Source organism: Salpingoeca rosetta (assembly GCF_000188695.1).
Source record: "Salpingoeca rosetta unplaced genomic scaffold supercont1.15, whole genome shotgun sequence".
Lineage (NCBI taxonomy): Eukaryota > Choanoflagellata > Craspedida > Salpingoecidae > Salpingoeca > Salpingoeca rosetta.
The window spans coordinates 163046-180545 of record NW_004754919.1 but is presented as its reverse complement, the minus strand read 5'-3'; the positions used below and the strand labels follow the sequence as shown (position 1 = coordinate 180545).

At 55.7% G+C, this 17500-nt stretch overlaps 7 protein-coding genes across 7 annotated transcripts in view; 2 read left to right on the top strand and 5 right to left on the bottom strand.

Moving 5' to 3' along the window:
• The window catches only part of PTSG_05834 (uncharacterized protein), a gene marked incomplete at its 3' end in the record, with an annotated part of 1837 nt that extends 1307 nt beyond the window's left edge, over positions 1-530 (bottom strand). Inside the window, exon 1 of the mRNA XM_004992670.1 lies at positions 1-530. This exon is cut by the window's left edge and continues 337 nt beyond it. Within this exon, the coding sequence (XP_004992727.1) occupies positions 1-496 (496 nt within the window). The 5' untranslated portion in view covers positions 497-530.
• A 493-nt stretch (positions 531-1023) lies between these two features.
• On the top strand, positions 1024-3634 carry PTSG_05833 (uncharacterized protein; the record flags this gene model as incomplete). The annotated part of the gene is made up of 5 exons (XM_004992669.1): positions 1024-2472; positions 2755-2835; positions 3048-3114; positions 3273-3355; positions 3575-3634. 5 exons carry the CDS (start codon positions 1024-1026, stop codon positions 3632-3634), a joined length of 1740 nt encoding a protein of 579 aa, XP_004992726.1.
• A 413-nt stretch (positions 3635-4047) lies between these two features.
• Positions 4048-5641, bottom strand: PTSG_05832 (uncharacterized protein; the record flags this gene model as incomplete). The annotated part of the gene is made up of 5 exons (XM_004992668.1): positions 4048-4101; positions 4330-4527; positions 4753-4941; positions 5159-5446; positions 5618-5641. 5 exons carry the CDS (start codon positions 5639-5641, stop codon positions 4048-4050), a joined length of 753 nt encoding a protein of 250 aa, XP_004992725.1.
• Positions 5642-6074: 433 nt separating this feature from the next.
• On the bottom strand, positions 6075-7523 carry PTSG_05831 (uncharacterized protein; the record flags this gene model as incomplete). Its single annotated transcript, XM_004992667.1, has 3 exons — positions 6075-6223; positions 6882-7143; positions 7491-7523. The coding sequence occupies 3 exons, from the start codon at positions 7521-7523 to the stop codon at positions 6075-6077; spliced, it is 444 nt and encodes a 147-aa protein (XP_004992724.1).
• A 140-nt stretch (positions 7524-7663) lies between these two features.
• PTSG_05830 (uncharacterized protein) lies at positions 7664-11653 on the bottom strand. The gene is made up of 6 exons (XM_004992666.1): positions 10472-11653; positions 9565-10247; positions 9118-9317; positions 8727-8887; positions 8500-8560; positions 7664-8278 (listed from the first exon to the last, which is right to left on the bottom strand). The coding sequence occupies exons 1-6, from the start codon at positions 11630-11632 to the stop codon at positions 8181-8183; spliced, it is 2364 nt and encodes a 787-aa protein (XP_004992723.1). The 5' UTR covers positions 11633-11653; the 3' UTR covers positions 7664-8180.
• Positions 11654-11722: 69 nt separating this feature from the next.
• On the top strand, positions 11723-16754 carry PTSG_05829 (uncharacterized protein). Its single transcript, XM_004992665.1, has 13 exons — positions 11723-11770; positions 11972-12041; positions 12341-12445; positions 12626-12671; positions 12909-13507; positions 13818-13916; positions 14107-14152; positions 14393-14562; positions 14819-14882; positions 15123-15304; positions 15556-15739; positions 15948-16006; positions 16161-16754. The coding sequence occupies exons 1-13, from the start codon at positions 11757-11759 to the stop codon at positions 16380-16382; spliced, it is 1860 nt and encodes a 619-aa protein (XP_004992722.1). The 5' UTR covers positions 11723-11756; the 3' UTR covers positions 16383-16754.
• Positions 16755-16953: 199 nt separating this feature from the next.
• PTSG_05828 (uncharacterized protein) overlaps positions 16954-17500 on the bottom strand; it is a gene marked incomplete at both ends in the record, with an annotated part of 5912 nt that continues 5365 nt past the window's right edge. The window contains 2 exons of the mRNA XM_004992664.1: positions 16954-17064; positions 17210-17286. Of these exons, the coding sequence (XP_004992721.1) occupies positions 16954-17064; positions 17210-17286 (188 nt within the window). The remainder of the gene's footprint in view (positions 17065-17209; positions 17287-17500) is intronic.

Genomic DNA, 17500 nt, shown 5'->3' with positions numbered 1-17500 from the left:
CCTTGCGTGTTGGGGTCGAGTGCATCACCGCGCCGCGGGGTGTGCGCGTGGGTGATGTAGGCGCCACCGTCGCCTCGGCTTGTTCACCTGTGGCTTCACCGTTCCTTTCAGCACCGCTGTTTTGGTCAGTGCGCTTGCCCACCTCGCCATCGCCGCCACCGGCTTTGCCGCCATCCGCTGCTGTGCGCTGCAGGGTGAGCTCACTGTGTTCGTCCAGAGGCAGATCGGCGTCTTCGTATCCGCTCACGCTTCGCACCCTGTGCTGCAACCGTTGCTCCAGCTCCAGCCCGTCCACGTCACGCAAGAACCAGAACAAGCCTTCTCCTCCACCTCCACCTCCAGCAGCAGCGCGAACGCGGGGCTGGCTGTTGGACTGGGCCTCACGCACCCTTTCTGTGCTTCGTGGGGAATCGTTCGCCGCACCGCGGCTGTCTCCACTGCCGCTGGTGCCACCGCTGCTGCCCCAGCTCCGCATGCTCGTCCCATCGTCAGCCATGATGATGTGCCCGTGGCTGGTGTGCTGGGCTGGCTTGGCTGGCTGGTGTGCTGGGTTGTTGTGTTGGAGGAAGGTGTCAGTCGATCTGAGTTGTGTCTTTCTGGGTGTCGCCTGTCGTAAGCGGCGCCAAAAAACCAAAACATGCAGCAAGAAAAAAAATTCGGCTGGCGGGAAATTTTGAATTTTCCTTCCTCACACCAGTGCAAACACACTCACACACACACCACACTCTCACTCGCATCCACACACGCTCTCTCCCGAACACACACACATCCACCATCCCACATCCCACATCACACACACACACACACATATATACACACACACTCTCTCTCTCTCAAGCAATGTCGTTTGCAATGGCTGGCCGCTTCGGCCCAGAAGACCATCAGGAGCACCATCATCAGGAGCACCATCATCAGGAGCACCAACAGCAACTGCCTCCGTCGTGCCCCCACCACCACCACCACCACGTCTGCCAACGGCATTCTCCTTCGCCGACACCGGCACAACCGACAGCAAGCACAACGATGAGCACAAAGGCCAAGAAGCAGCACAAGTACAAGCACAGGCTCCAAATTCAGCAGCAGCAGCAGCAACGGCAACAACCCACACCATCGCACCACCTGGAGGCGTCCAGCAACTGCAGCAGCGACAGTGGGGCTCGCGTTTCGTGGGTGGGCCAGCACAGCCCACTTCCAGAAGTGCAGACGCATCTGGTCGTTCCCGAGCAAGCTCGCGTCGTCTTCCACACAGACGGTACGCAACAAGGGCAGCAACAGCCCCAGCACCATCGCCACCACATCTGCACGAAAGGACACAGCTGCGCCAACGCATCCGGCATGATGCCAAACGGCCAGCTCGAGCGCGAGTACATCGAGAACCTGCGCGTGCAGGTGCACTACCTGGAGCACGAAGTCGGCTACCTGCGGGACGAGCTTGGCAAGTCGAACCAGGAGATTGCGGCAGAGGCGCGAAAGGACCTGGAAGAAAAGCTCCAACAGACCCGGCAACGCTTCCGGCACAAGTGGCAGCAGCAACAGCAGCTGCTAAAGGAAGCAGAGGAGAAGTACGAGGCGCTGTTCCGATCAAAGGAGCGCGGCGAACAGACCCTGCGCGCCGCACTCACACAGCGCGAGGACGAGAAGCGCTCGCTCATCAGCAAAGTGCAGCAGCTGCACAAGGACGTGGAGGTGCTGGAGGAGGCCTGCAGCGACAAGGACGCCCACCTGCAGCGGCAAAAGGACGACATCCACACCAAGATCACAGAGCTCGCCGAGCGCGACCGCCGCCTGCGACAGCTTGAAACGCGCGTGCGCGATGCGCAGCGCATGTACGAGCAGGCCAAGGCCGTTGGCGAGGAGCGCGAGATTGAGATTGTCGAGCTCAAGGGCAACATCGAAGACCTGCAGGCACAGCTGCGAGGCGGTGCCGACGCAAGCACGGACGACGAGGGAAAACCCGGCAGCGGCAACAATGGTGATGGCGAGAGCGATGGTGATGGTGATGGCGGCAGCAGCAGCAACAGCAACAACAGCAACGAGGGTGGCAGAGGGTCTGCCCACAAGCAAGAGATGCGCACGCTTCGCGCCAAGTTGAAGCAGACGGAGCTGAGCCTGCAGGAGAGCAGGGCACTGGAACGCCGCCTGCGTGATGACGTGGACGCACTTGTGCACGAGAATGCGCAGCTGGCAAACAGAATAACAGAGCTGGAGGCCGACTGTAACACCAAGCAGCGCCAACTTCTGCAAGAGCGTGAGCACGGCCGCGCACTCGGTGAAGAGCTGCGGCAGATCCAGCTGCAAGGTCGACAGGCACGGACCAAGTCGCAGTCGCTCGAGGCAGACATGAGCAGCCTGCAGGACGAGTGCCGGCGCATGGAGATGATTCTCAAGAACAAACAGGTTGAGTCTGCCACCCTCGACCAGGACAACTACGAACTTCGCGAGGGACTCGCCCACCTTCGTGGCGCCCTTGAGGTACGACGGTATCTGTCTGTCTGTGTATCTGTGTTTGTGTGTGTATGTGTCTGTGTGCGTCTGTGTCTGTATTTGTATTTGTGTGTGTGTGTCTCTGTCTGTATTTGTATTTGTGTGTGTGTGTGCCTGTGTCTGTGTTTATCTGTGTGCTTGCTCCTGTGTATTTGTTTGTTTGTTCGCGTATCTTTGCTCTTGTGTTTGCGCTGGTGTCGTGTGCGCTTTCCCAAGCCTATAACTCACATCTTGTCACATTCATTTTTGAACACTGCTCGCCCATTGTAGCGAGAGCGGCAGGAGAACATTCAGCTCAAACAGGAGAAGGTGCTGCTGACGGACCACCTCCGAGAGCTTCAACTCGCAATGGTGCGTGGAGTAGAGACGGTCTTGGGGAAAGGGAAATGCGTCACGGTGACGTGGTGTTGCGTGCAACACCTTCTTGCATGAAAGAGGCAGAAACTTGTTCTCTGTTCGTCGCATCTGCTGTGCTGCACGTTGCTGCGTGTGCGCTGACAACAACATGCGGGATTTGCACCTGCCCTTGCTCATCTCTGCTCTCCTGCACGTGTCACACACAGGAGTCCAACGCAAGAGAATTTGAGACGGCGTTGCACGAACGAGACATTCTCAGCAGCCGAGTCAGAGGTGCGATGTGACACGGCGTGGAACTGCCCGCTCGTTCTCTAATGCCTTGCGCCCCCTCCATATGGCTGTCTGCACTATTGAATTGCTTGTGCTCACCATGTCATGTCACCTACTTGCGTTTTGCTGTTGATGCTGTTTCTGCGTGCCACGTTTCGCAGAGCAATCGCGCACAATTTCGTTCATGAAGCGCATGCAGAACATCCGGTGGTCTGACCTGGAGGAGATGGCGATGACAGTGAAGGTGAGCCAGCAACACACATGGCTTGGCTCGCGTGTGACGGTACCTGTTGTTGTAACTTGCTCAGCTGTTGCCGTTGCTCGCTCAGCTGTTGCCGTTGCCTGCTTAAGTGTTGCTGTTGCTCGCTTAGTAGTTGCTGTTGCTCGCTTAGTAGTTGCTGTTTCGCCTGTTTCAGCTGTTTGAAGCCAATTGCTCATCGCCTCTGTTTCTTTGTTGCTGCAGGAGTTTACACGTCAGATGGGCACACAAGAGCGGGAAACAAGTGCCTTGTACGAAGAATGACGATGACGTGCGATTGGAGAAGCATGTGTGTGTGTGGTTGTGTATGTGTATGTGTGTGTGTGTGTGTGTGTGTGTGCGTGCGTGTGCGTGATGTGTACATAGTTGCGTGTGTCTCTCTGCTTGCGGCTGTCGTGTGAATATGTTCCGTGTGCGTAACATGTAACTGAATGTGGGACGCTTCTTGTCTGTGTGTGTGTGTGTGTGTGCGTGTGTACATGTACGGGTGTGCGTGGAGGTTTTACTGTGGATAGTAAGAGTGCGTGTTTATGAAGCGAGCGTAGAGTTACATTCTTCCAGACCTCGCCAATACAACCGTAATAGCTGAGCACGTGCACGCGTTGGAATGGGGATGGAATGGGGAGGGACAAGTGACGTGGCGGTAATGTGCACGAGTGCTTTCATTGCTTGATGCTTCACAATGGATGATGCCAGCGCTGGCGCCGCTGCTTCTGTCCAGGGGGATCACCCTTGTTATGCGTGTGTGTGTGTGTGTGTGTGTGTGTGTGTGTGTGTGTGTGTGTGTGTGTGTGTGTGTATGTGTGAGCTGGCGTGCTGTCAGCTTGTTTAGAGGGAGGGAAACGGGGCATGCAGAACGTGCAGGTACAAGGTGACCAAGACCAAGACACAAAGACAAGGTAGAACTCGCAGCAGCCAAGCGCATTTCAGGGTACACCACAGTTTCATTGTTGACCAACCTGCTGTATTAGCCCCGGTTTTGCCAAGTGGTGGGTTGTGACAAAGCCTGACACGCTGCTTGTGGTGCTGCTGCGCATTTCGTGAGGCTGAGCAATTGGTCGCTGCTGTGAGTGGCGTGGCACTGGCGTCTTCTGTGTGGCTTCTAGAGCAACCGCTTTGCGCCGCAAATCGTCATACAGCATCTGCAGGCGATTGTGCTGCAAACAGGGGCAGACACAGAGAGAAGGAAAGGTGAGAGTTACGCTGGGGGCTTGGGCAGCGAAGAAACAGCTTGACAAACACACACGCACACGCACGCACACACACGCACGCACACACACACACGAATGCTCATCATCATCATCATCATCATCATCATCATCATCATCATCATCATCTTCATCATCTTCATCATCATCTTCATCATCATCATCATCTCTGACCTGGCGCGATTTCTCTGCAAAGGCTTGGCGGGCACTCTGCAACTCTGAAACGGTTCGGTGAAGCTCCTCCTTGGCAGCTTGCAGTTGGGTGTGCAGCCTGTCCATTTCAGACTGCCCGTGCACTGCAAGCTTCTGCAACTTGGCTTCCAGTGCAGAGGTCTTGGTCTTCAACTCTTGGCGCATGAGGTGCTGATTCAGCATAGCATAACGGTTGTGGGATCAATGGCAACGCTGGCAAGTTGCCTGAACAAAACGCAGGCATCTTACACTCACCAGAGCAAGCACACACACACGCATACACGCATACACGCACACACGCACACACGCACACGTACATGTACACTCACGCACCAAGTAGAGTTGCATGCACACAATGCAGCCAGTCCAGTCACTTTGCATCACGTACCGTTTGCAGCGACATCTGGTATGTGTGAAAGGATAGGGCGCGGCCAGCAATCTCGATGATGAGCGCTGGTGACAGCCCGGCCAGGATCATGCTGCGGTGTTGCTCGCTTGGGTTTGGGTCAAAGTTGACGAGATCATGCTTCTCGATGAGTGGGGTCTTGCACACGGGACACAGCACAGGCTCCATCGAGGCCTTGGCAGCCTCCATGGCAGCTTGCCCGCAGGCATCGCAAAGCAAGTGCGAGCAGCGCGTCGCCCATTGTCGAGGGCCCAAATCCGCACCTCGGCACTGGTGCAACGACGTGGTCGTGCAATCACCATATAACACAACATCCAACAAGCCGATCCAGCAACCATAAGAAGCAAAGGAGTTGAGAACAACGAGCCAGGACCATTTATCACTGATGCAAGCAGAGCACACACAACAGCTAAGAACACGATGGTCGCAGCGCTCCCATACCTTGTTGCAGTGGAAGTCTGCCATGCCTCAGTACCGAGACGGTGCGTGCCTCGCTAGTTAGCAGAGGAACTGCACTACCGAAGCAGTCCAATGCCACACTCGAGAAGGTGAAAAGACGAGAAGACGAGAGACAAAAGGTTTGCGTTCAAAAACTGGTGAGTTTGGCGGGAAAATGCAATCAGCGTGCTATGACAGCGTGATTGGCAGGGGGTTTGTACAGAATTGCAGTTTGCTCTCATGTCGCTTCGTTGACTGTTCTTTGGTTTGTGAGTTGGCTGAGTGTGCTCGCTTTGGCTAGGTCGCCTGCTTTCTGTTACTCTTTCGTTTATGACGCATAGATACTGACTGACCAATGCAAGAGAGGAGACAGGAGCATTCCGCAACCAGGGCCAAGAATTGAATGTGTGTGTGAGAGACACGGTACAACATTACTTCTCAGGTCGTCCCTTGAGCCGCCCTATGGGTCTTTGCAACCTGCTCTTCCTTCCGTTTTCACTTCACTCGTGCCGTCCTGCCACGATCCGTGTTGCTCTCTGCTCGCAAGTTCGACACGCCGAATCAGTTCTTCGCACTTGCGGCAGTACACATTGTTGTCGCCCAGTTGATCTGCGAGCGGACATCACGACAACACATCCAAATAGATGTGTTTGTTTTGTTTGTATGTTTGTGCGTGCGTGTGCGTGTGTGTGTGCGTGAGATTGGGCATGTGCAGACAAGTGGGGGTAACATATGCCGAGACATTATGAACATTGTGATACAGGTCAAGTGGCACGCTATGGGAGCAAAATGAACACGAGTGAGCAAGAGATTGAAGGGTGAGACCGTGACATAACAAGAGGCAAGCCATTGTGGAGCTGCTGAAGACGAACAAGCAAGGAAACAAGCACACTGTTGTCGTTTGAATGACGTACCGGTAGCCAATGACGAGCGCACCCATTTCTGACACCGCGCGCATTCATAGCAATTCAAAGCACACTCTGTGTGCAAGGTCTGTGACAGAACAAATGCACGAGCACACGTGCGTGCGTGTGAGTGCGAGTGGGTGCGCGTGTGTGCGAGTGTGCGAGTGTGTGTGTGCGTGTATGCGTGAGTACCTTGGAGGAGTGGTTGCGGGTCAACAAGTGTCGACGCAGAAACAGACAATGCATGCAGACAACACGCACCTTGCCTGCAGAGTACATGACTGTCTCGAAGTCGTAGATGTACTTGCCACAAACAAAACAAGTTTCCTCGTCTTTTCCACCCCCTGTCAGGGTTAACAAACGCAGCTGGTGTTCTGCCATGCAGGTGGCAAAGTCTGGTGCCTGTGCACTGTCAATCATGTTGTCGAGCTGCTTCCTTTGAGAAGCTTCAGTCGTGGCAGCCTCATCGCTGTCCACGATTGGCACGCTGCATACGGGGCACAACAGGGCTCGCTGAGTGGTCGATGCAGTCCACATTTCATGCTGAAAGCAGAGGTCGCAGATTTTGTGTGAGCAGTGCGTGCTCCTTCGTCGAGCGGTCTCGGAGGTGTTTGCCTTTCGACACTGTCCGTGATGAGGTGTTTGTCGAGGGGTGATGATTGCGTGTCGACAAGCAAGCAGCCAGGCAACGCGTGAGATTGGAAACTGGGGAAGGAAGAGGAATGCTGTTCTTGTGCTTTTTGTATGTGCGGTTGTGCAGCGAGTATGTGAATGTGTCTGCCTGTGTCTGTGTGGGTGAGGGTGTCGACTGGGGTCGTTGCCAATGCTGCGGCTGGAGGGATGAACAACGACAGATGAGGACACGAACAAAACAGCGACAGAGCACCAACAGCAGAACGACAGCAGAACGACAGCAGAACGACAGCAGAACGACAGCAGAACGACAGCAGAGAAGCCTGCTTCTGTCTGACTTTGTGACATCTGCTCGTCCTGGAGGTCGCCATCTTGCGTCGTTTGGTGGCGCGGCTGATGGGGAGGTGGCGGTGGTGGTCGTGCAGCGAAGGTGCTCTCGAGTGCTCTTATCCTCGTTTAAATATGTGCAAAAGGAAGTTGCGACCATGTGCTTTCTTTCCTGCTGTGTCGACAGGGGGTGTCATGCGAGGGTTCTGTGCAGAAATTTCTCAATGATCCGTTCTTTGCAAAGAAGGGGAGGAGTCTATGACATGACTGAGAAGATACGTGGTGATACAGTGATCATGTGTGGCACATGACAATGTTGCGTTGAGGAGTTGGAAGCACTTGGCGCACAACGACAAGATGGCCAGCCTTGCGGAATGACAAGGTGACATGACAGTTCGTCAGACAGACAAACGTTCAGACAGACAGACAGACAGAGAGAGAGACACACACACAAGAGCACATGGGTGCAAACAAAGACAGGTCCGATATGTGACACAAATGGAGTGAATAACAACAGGTGCGTACGAGCAACTGTCTTGGAACTGACTGAGAGTCAAAGCAAAAGCACAGAACAAGTAAAGAAAAGCACAACAAGGAACGAACGACAGAAAGAGACAACAAAAGAAAAACAAACACATCGAGTGAGCCAAGTGGCAGCTGGTGTTGTGCTGGTGTGACGTGAAGCAAAGGGGTGAACGTCCTCACTCGTCGGTGCCGCGCTGTGCATGTGTGTACCCGCCGCTCATGAACAGCTGTGTGTAATGCGTGCGGCAATAAAACTGGTCGTCCACAGTGCAGTCTGTGCGTATGTGTGCGCGTGTGAGCGAGTGTGAATGAGTGTGCGCGTGAGTGAGTGTATTGGAGGGAAGAGAGAGGAATAGCGAGACAAATAGGCGGGCGACACATCAAACTTGGCAAAGCAAGCAAGGGGAGAGGAACGGGCGCGTACCAACACAGCTCAAGCGCTTGCAAACCCCCCATCCCCCACCCACACACACACATACTGTTGATGTCACGTACATTCTGTTGGCTTGAGCACTGTCTTGCATTCCTTGCACCTAAAGCAGTTCTTGTGGAAAGCCTATAATTAGGTGGTGCGTAGCGTGATTTGGCGTTAACAGACGTGTGTAAAGTGTACGCAGACGAATACAACACACAAACACACACAGACACACAGACGCACAGACACACAGACACACAGCAAAACAAAGCAAACAGCTGCATGCATAAACAGCAGTGTGCACCACCTTGTCTGCGGCGCCGACAAACTCCATGGGGTAGACGGTCTTCTTGCAGATGTAGCACTTTTGTTGCGCGTGTTGCAAGGAGGATGTGCTGAAACCTTTGCTCTTGGCCTTGAGGCCTGGCGCCTTGAGGTCTCGCTTCTTGCGTCGCTTGATCTCGACACCTGCACACGCGCAATCACAGCAAGGTGGTCACATGTCGGTCACGCACCGCGGCGGATGAGACAAGCAGAGCTGTAGGAGCACGGGACGAGAAAGAGGAGAGGCAAGGAGGAAAAGAGGCAAAGAGGGAGATAAAGAACCACGAGCACACTGCCAGAACGCAAACAGGTACTTGTAACCACAAGCAACCACCAAACCCCACAGCATGCAATGCAGGTGTACCCCAACTCACCATCGTGCGTGTCCTTGAGCAGGGTGACGGTGACGTGATCGCTTGAGCCTTGATACAACACCTCCCCCTCGTATGTCACCACCTTGTACTTCTTGGCCGTCTTCAGCGTTCCTGTCAGCGCCTCGAAGATGTTGGCCGTCTCCACAAACAGGTGCCCAAACTTGACCGTGTACTTGCCGTCGCCGTTGGGAGAGCCGAGTCTGTGTCGACGAGAGGTCAAGGGATTGGGATGGGATGACGGGGCGGGGTGAGGACAGACACATTGACACCACACAGACACACACACAGACACACGCATACACAGACACACATACACATACACACATCTGGACACACATACACATCTGGACACACACACACGCACACACACACACACTCACTCACTCACCCCCTCCACCGCCCTCCCCCAAACACACACACACACACACAACAAGCGACGCGCCGTACCGTTGGATCTCTCCGATGAGCTTTCTGATTTCCTTATCGACCCACTTTGCGGCCTCAATGGCGCGCGGGTCAAGCTCCTCGTATTCATCGTCGTCGCCCGCAGGCTTCTTGCTGCTACTGCTTGTGCTGTCGTCCTGCTTCTTCAGCCCAGGGAACTCGTTGCGCAGCTTCATGGGCCGCAGTCCACCCGCAGGCGTGCTGCTGTTGCTGGTCGTGGCTGCTTGCTGGGGTGTGTTTGCCGTGCTTGTTGCCTTGGGTGTGCCTGTCGGCGTCACCAGCGCAGAGGAGGAGAGTGGCTTCAACTTGGCGCCAAACGGCGACGACACAGAAGCTGCAGGCGTTGCAGCCGTGTCCGTGGCACCGCCGCCTTGTTGTTGTTGTTGTTGTTGCTGCTGCTGCTGCTGTTGTTGTTGTTGTTGTGCACTGGCGTCTGTGTTGACGTTGTCCTTGGAGACCTTACGCAAGCGTGCGCCAAAGGGAGACACGTGGCTGACGCTTTCATCGGCAGCGGCCTGTTGCTTAGCTTGTTCCTTTGCCTCCTCTTCCCGCTTCTTCTTCTCCTGTTCCTCGCGCTGGCGTGCCGCTGCAAACGCCTTCTGCTTTGCGTCTGCGGCCGCCAATGCCTCCGCCTCCTTTCGTCGCTTCTCTTCTGCCTCCTTTGCCTGGCGCTCAAGCTCCTCCTGCTGTCGTGCGCGGTTATTATGGTGTTGGAAGTGATGGTGGGTGGTAGGGGTGGAGGATGGTACATGTCAGCCTCACGTTGACAAGAAGAGAAAGAAAGAGGCATGATGGCAGGAAGAGCAAGCAGATCTGCCAAGAGATAGGCGCGCACACAGACGGACGGAGTTCTTCACCACAGACACACAGACACACACACAGACACACACATGCACACACCCTGACTCACTTTGCGGCGAGCCTCTGCTTCTTCCTGTTCCTTGCGCTGTCTCTCCTTTTCTTCCTGTTCCTTGCGCTGTCTCTCCTTCTCTTCTTCCTGTTCTTTTCGTTTACGCTCTGCCTCTTCTTGTTCCTTGCGTTTCCTCTCTGCCTCTTCCGCCTCCCTTCGCTTTCGCTCCTCCTCCTCTTGCTGCTGCTGTTTACGCTTCCGCTCTTCCTCCTCCTCTGCCTCCTTCTTGCGCCGGCGGGCCTCGGCCTCTTCCTGTTCGCGCTTCATGCGCTGCAGTTCCTCCGCCGCCTCTTGCTGCTTCCGTTGCTCTTTTTCCTCCTCCTTTCGTCTCTTCTCCTCTTCTTTCTGCCTGGCCGCCTCGGCTTGCTCACGCTCGCGCTGCTTCCGCCTCTCTTCCTCCTCGCGGTGCCGCTGCTGCGCCTCCTCTTGCTGTCGGTCGTCTTCCTTTGCCGCCGCCGCCGCCTTGGCCTTGGCTGCCCGCTCTTCCTCGGTGCGCTTCGCCTCCATGCGCTTCAGGTGCTGCAGTTCCTCCTGCGCCTCGACGCGGTCGTTGTCGCGGCGGCGCGCCTCCTCTGCCTGCTGCTGACGCACCTCCTCGTCCTTGATGCGCTCCATCTCCTCTCGGGCGTCATCTGCGCCGGCGTTGTTGCGCTTGCTGGCGTGAGCAGCCGCCGCAGCGTCGTGTTGTGGTTGGTTGTTGTCCTTGTTCTTGGCACCGCCGTTCTTCCTGCTCTTCCTGGCCTCCTTCTTGGCCTCCTTTTTGCGCTGCTTCTCCTCGGCGAGCGCCTGCTTCTTGCTCTGCTTGAGCGCCTTCTTCTCCGCCCTGGACATGCGCCGCTGCCCCTGAATCGCGTGCCCGTTGGCCGCCGCGTCCGCCGGCATGGCTGCGCTCGTCGCGCCCTTGGACTTGCTGTTCCCCATCACTGCTTGCTTGGCTCCAAGGCGTGGTGTGGTCAATCGCAAGTGTGTGTGTGTGTGTGTGCACCACTTGGTGTGTTCACCACAAGGTGATGGATGCAGCTCGATGTGTGTCCGAACACGAGCAGCTCTGTGTCTGACTGAAGCAAGCGAGCGACTGGTGCTGCTCGTCGTATGCAAGGTGGGCGGTGGCGGGGTGTCAACAAACAACAAAGCAACCTGAAGGTTGGCTTTCAACAGCATGAATTGCGCGGCTGAATCTGGTGGATACGCGGACACTGTGCTATGTTTCGCACAAGGAGTGCTGCTGGGGTCAGTGCGCATTCGCCACACTGCCCGCCAAACCTCAAGCACAACAACAACAACGATGACCACAAGAGTGTACGCTGCTGCCTCTGTTGTGCGCTGTCTGGTGGCGCTGAGTGCCACTGGATCCATGGTGTGTGTGTGTGTGTGTGTGTGTGTGTGTGTGTATGCGGATATCGTAACGGTCTCACGCATGGATGATGGTGTGTATGTGTGTTGTTGCAACGACCAACTGTGTGTCTGTGTGTTCTGTGTGTTGTTGTTTGGATGCGAAAGATCTGTCAAAGGCTTGGATTCAGCCGCATTGAATGAAGAGGCGCTGAGCGTACTGTTTGAGGACTGCACGGTCAGTGAACATGCGTGTGTCCTTGCATGTGTGCGTGTGTGCGTGTGTGCGTGTGTGCGTGTGTGCGTGTGTGCGTGTGTGCGTGTGTGCGTGTGTGCGTGTGTGCGTGTGTGCGTGTGTGCGTGTGTGCGTGTGTGTGCATGTGTGTCCTTGCATGTGTGCGTGTGTGTGAGCGCGTGTGTTTGTGAGTGCGCGCGCTCACACGCGCGCTCACGCGCACTCACACGCGCACTTGTAACAATGTGTGCTGCTGCTGGTGTCGAGCTGACACATGCTTCTTGCGCATGTGCAACCCATAGATTAAGGATGTTGAGGTCGTGTCGTCCGGCGCAGCTTCGTATGCTATTGTCACCTTCAAGGACGACAGTGACGTGCAGCGAGCAAAGGACAACGTTGACGGACAGGTCCTCAACCGTGCCTCTGCATATGTGTGTGTGCGCATACACACGCCTTTGTGTGTTTGTATGCCGAGTGGAGTTGGTGGATGTGGGTGCTTTGAAACAACGCAACAAACACCGCGCAACTCCACATTCATTCTGCTGAGCTCACACTTTTTGTTCCTGCACCTCGCTTGCTTCACACAGTTTGTTGGCAAGAAGCAAGTCAGCGTGACACCCATTGCCGACTCAGGTGTGCGCGGGTGCTGAAAACTGTATCTGCTCGCGTCCTGTTACGCTACAACCCCTGCCGACATTCACTGAAACACACACGCACACACACACGCACACACACACACACACACACACACACACACACACACACACACACACACACACACACACAGATCATGCACCAGTCCCCCTGCTCACGTGTTGCCGCGACCACCGCCACTGCTTTGGTTTCTTCTGCTGCTGTTCTTTTTGTTAGCGCCAGCGTCAGAGCCCGCCCGTTCAGATGCGCGCGGGTTTGCGCGCGATGCTGCTGGGCCAGGCAGCCGAGGATCGCTGCTGTCCAGGTCGCCACAGCAGCCAGCATCGTCGCCACCGTCATCGCGATGGGGCCAAAGCGGCGGCCGCTGGCACGCAGGGCCGGGCAGGGCGGCAGCAGACCGGTTTGGTCGGTCCCCGCCATCTGCGCCATCACACATGACAGGCGGCAGGCGCCAATCCCCCTCACGCACAATGCAGGGCGGCCCACCGCCACCACCATCATCATCGTCATCGTTCCGCTCTGGCGGGGGCAGGTCTGCTGCACCTGACGCGTTGTCGCGTGGTGGTGGTGGTGCTCGCGGGCCGCAAAGCCCCGGATACAGAGGTGGCCCTCCCCCTCCTCCTTCTGCTTCTTCTTCTCACACACACCAGCAGCCGGCACGAACAGCACCAACATCAGCAGCACCAGCGTCGTCGTCATATCACGGCCGCCACCATCACGAGGCTGCGCGTGCGGGGTGCGGGCGTGCGCGGTGGTGGCGCTCTTTCCCAAAGCCGTCCTTCCAAGCAAAGGCAGCGTCTGGAGATACCCCAGCGGTATGTTTGATGTAATACGTGTGTCCTTGTATATGTGTGTGAATATGCGTGTGCGCGTGCGTGTGTGTGAATATGCGTGTGTGCGCGTGCGTGCGTGTGAATATGCGCGCGTGCGTGTGTGTGAATATGTGTGCGTGTGTGTGAATATGCGTGTGTGAGTTTGAACATTTGTGTGTATGCATTTGCTCCGCTGCTCGCCTGCAGCTCCTCGTGGATGTATGCGATGTAGCAGCCGCAAAGTGGGATCTCACGACTCGCTGCATCTCTGCACCCACGCTCCACACTGTTTGTCGACACATGATATGTACAGTTGCCGTATCAGCATCCGCAGTTTGTTCTGAAAGGCGCAACGGATGTGGACACAATCTCCTTTGTTCCGTCTGATGCCAGCGGCTTCCTTCCTTCAGAGGTGCTTGCCACGCATGGGCAGCATGTTGTTTGCTTAGGCTTGTGTGCGCTTGTGCATGCTTGTTATGGATGTTCGTGTGTGTGTGTGTGTGCTCTTGGGCATGGATCAGGGCTCACATCACTGATTTGTCTTGCATTCTTGCATGCATGCATTCATTTGTGTATGTGTTGTTTGCGTCCATGTTGATCAGAGTCAAGAGGACATCGCGTCTGGCAAGTTCGTCCTCTGCACACTGAGTAAGTTTGTGACGTCGCCGACAACTCAACTGTCGACGCGCACGCGCGCTTCCCTTGCTGTTCCACACCTTTCACGGCCACACACACACAAACACACACACACATACACACACACGCACGCACGCACACACACGCACACATACACACACACATCCACCACACTCGCTCACATGCACACCACACTCGCTCACTCACACTTACTCACACCCCGGTTTGCCGTTGCGTGCTTGCATGGTGCAGAGCGTGGGGCGGCTGCAAGTGCGCACGCTGTGTCGAAGGAGGAAGCGCTTGAGCTTCAGCAGCAGCTGCGGGCAACGATCACATCAGCACAGGACATGCACGCGGCCTGCTCTGCTCGCATCCTCTTTGGCATGTCGTACTTTGTTCTTCCCAAGGAATGCGCACACAAGGTAAATGAAACGCACTTGCTTGCTGCGTGCGTTTAGTGTGTGTGTGTGTGCGTGGCGGGTACATTCTTGTGCTTATTCCCGAATGCGCAGCCTTGTGTGCCCGTTTCACGCTGCTCAAGCTCACTGCGTTTCACTTCCGCTCAACCCTACACCTTGCACACGTGTGTTGTTGTGTCACCATTACGCTCCACACCATTACGCTCCACACCATTGCGCTCCTCACCATTGCGCTCCACACCATTGCGCTGCGCATCAGCCGATTCCGCCATCGGAAGTTCGCCAGATGCTCGCCGAGCAGTACATCCGACACATCCTCAACAGTGCGTTTTCAACACCGCCCACGCGCTCGTGTACTTGCCACGCCTCTCACTCAGCAAGCACACTCGCATTCTCGTCTCTGCCCCAGCCGTGCACTCAACAGCATCACATTCTCACGCACATTCCCATCCCGTTCACTCGCTTCAGCTCACGTCTTTCCACTCGCACGTTGCATGTCCTGCTGTGTACTCGCTCCTCCCCCTGCCCTATTCGTCGTTGGTGCGCGTGTGTGCTACCACCAGGCCACCTGCCCCAGCAGGAGTGGGACGAGCTGACGTATGCCATCTGCAACGCCAATGCGCAGTGGCAGTATGTTGGCGGTGCTGTTGCGGTGGAGGCGAGATATTCCGACGGCGCCACGGCCCTCTTCACCGTCGACAAGCACGGCGACCTCACCCCAGACACACACGCACTCGACATGGCGGTCGGTCCACCGTCGTGGCGGTGCTGCGTGCCGCGTGTGTGTTGTGTTGTGTTTGTTTGTTTGTTTGTTCGTTTTTTTTGTTTGTTTGTGTGTGTGTGTGTGTGTTTATTCGTGTGTGTGTGTGTGTGTGTGTGTGTGTGTGTGTGTGTGTGTGTGTGTGTGTGTGTACAGCAGGGCACGTTGTACCACCTTGCCGTTTCCATTGCTCCCCTCCAAACTCACAACGCTCTACCAAACTCATAAATCTACAGGCGTCACTGCGCACTCCCAAACCGTTTCTGACACGGACAGAAGCGGCTGACAAGCTGTCATCCATGACACTTGAGCCGTCAGAGTTGACAGCTCCGCAGACGCTGCAGCGCAACGAGCGCTACGACCTGATCAACGTGGCAGGTGGATGGTACATTCGCCTCTGCACGGCAAGAGTCTGGAAAGGTGCGTCGTCGGTGGCGTGCGTTGGTTACGTTGTGTGCACGTTGGTTGCGTGTGTGTGCGTGTGTGCATGCTGTTTGCGTGTGTGTGTTTGCTTGTGTTTACTGGTGCGCACACGAGTCTTGTCACACAACCACATCCCCACTTCCATGCTGAAGTGTTTTGAGGTGTACTGTTCTCACGCTCTGTGCCGCTTTTCAATTGTATTCAGACGATCGGAAGCGGTATCAGTGGGCGGATATGGTACACAGGCGACTGGGCGACAATGAGGTAACACCCGCAGACATTCTGCCACACATGCGCAAGTGCAAACATACACGTGCATACACGCACATACATGCGCACACAAGCACACGCGCACACGCGCCATCCCTCCCCTTTTCGGCCCTCACCACCACCACATCCATCATCGTCTCTTCCTCAGGCTGGCCCTGGTGCGGGCAAGCAGCCGCACTTTCCGGCTGCGAGCACGGTTGTGCTGCACGCGGGACTGCGCATTGACTACACATTGGAGCTGTCGGAGGTGCCGCCATCACCGGACGAAACGTCCACCCCGCCCGCAGCGGAGGAGGCGCTCAGATCAGCCATCAACGGCATTGTCACAGCGGACACCGTCATGGGGAAACTCGGCACTGGCCGTCGCTAGCTCGCACACACACACATGCTCACACACACACGCATACTCACACACACACACACACACACGCCCACACACACACACACACATGCTCACACTCAAACATGCACGAGTCATTCATCTTCGTCTTTTGCGCCTTTGCATTTTGTTGTGCTTGTGCTGTTCCACCATGGCTGGCTGGCTCACTGTCATCCCATCGTGTCATCCCATCGTGTCACGCCACACGTGTGCGCTTGCTGCGGCTGTTGGAATTACGAGTGCGTTTGTGCTGTTGCGTTGAGTCTGTTTCGTTCTTGCTCTTGTTCTGCTTCTGATCACTCGGTTATGAAAGTCTACATACATATACGTGGCTGTCGAAAGAACGAAGCGCGTTGCAACGAGCACAAGAACGATGAAACCATGCATGCTGGCACACCTACAGCAAGCCTGGTTGGTGCCTTGTTGAGCGCACGCGTGGGGTTGGGTTGAGAATTATGGCCAGGCACACACACACACACACACACACACACACACACACACACACACACACACACACACACACACACACACACACACACACACACAATCCCCCCTCTCAAATCTACTGGTCATCACGGGCGCCTGCTGCAATGTCCTCCAAGGAGACGCGGGCCGGCGCCGGACGGAAGGGGAGGCGGTGGTGGGCCATTAGTCCAGACACATACGCAACCACCTGCACACATGCACACATGCACACATTCACACATTCACAGGCACATGTGCATCATGGTGTGGTGGTTGTGAGGTGAAGATAAAAGGGCGAGGTGGAGGAGAGCCAACCCACACACGCACGCACACACACACACACACACACGCACGTGCGTGTGTGTGTACTTCTGTTCCTTCACGAAGGGCCATTCTGGATCACAATGAGACATGTTGGTTCCTTCACCTGCTTATGGCCGGCCTGAATTGCGAGGTCTGATGGCGTTTCGCCGCGGGGATTGACGTTGAAGAGTTGAACAAGCACCTGAACAACACGTAACATGGATGCATTTGGGCGCGTGCGTTTGACAAATGAATTCGTGTTCATTTTCAGCGAACATATAGTTCGGTACCACGTGGTTGACGTGACCATGCTCATAAATTCGTACAGATACATGCACACA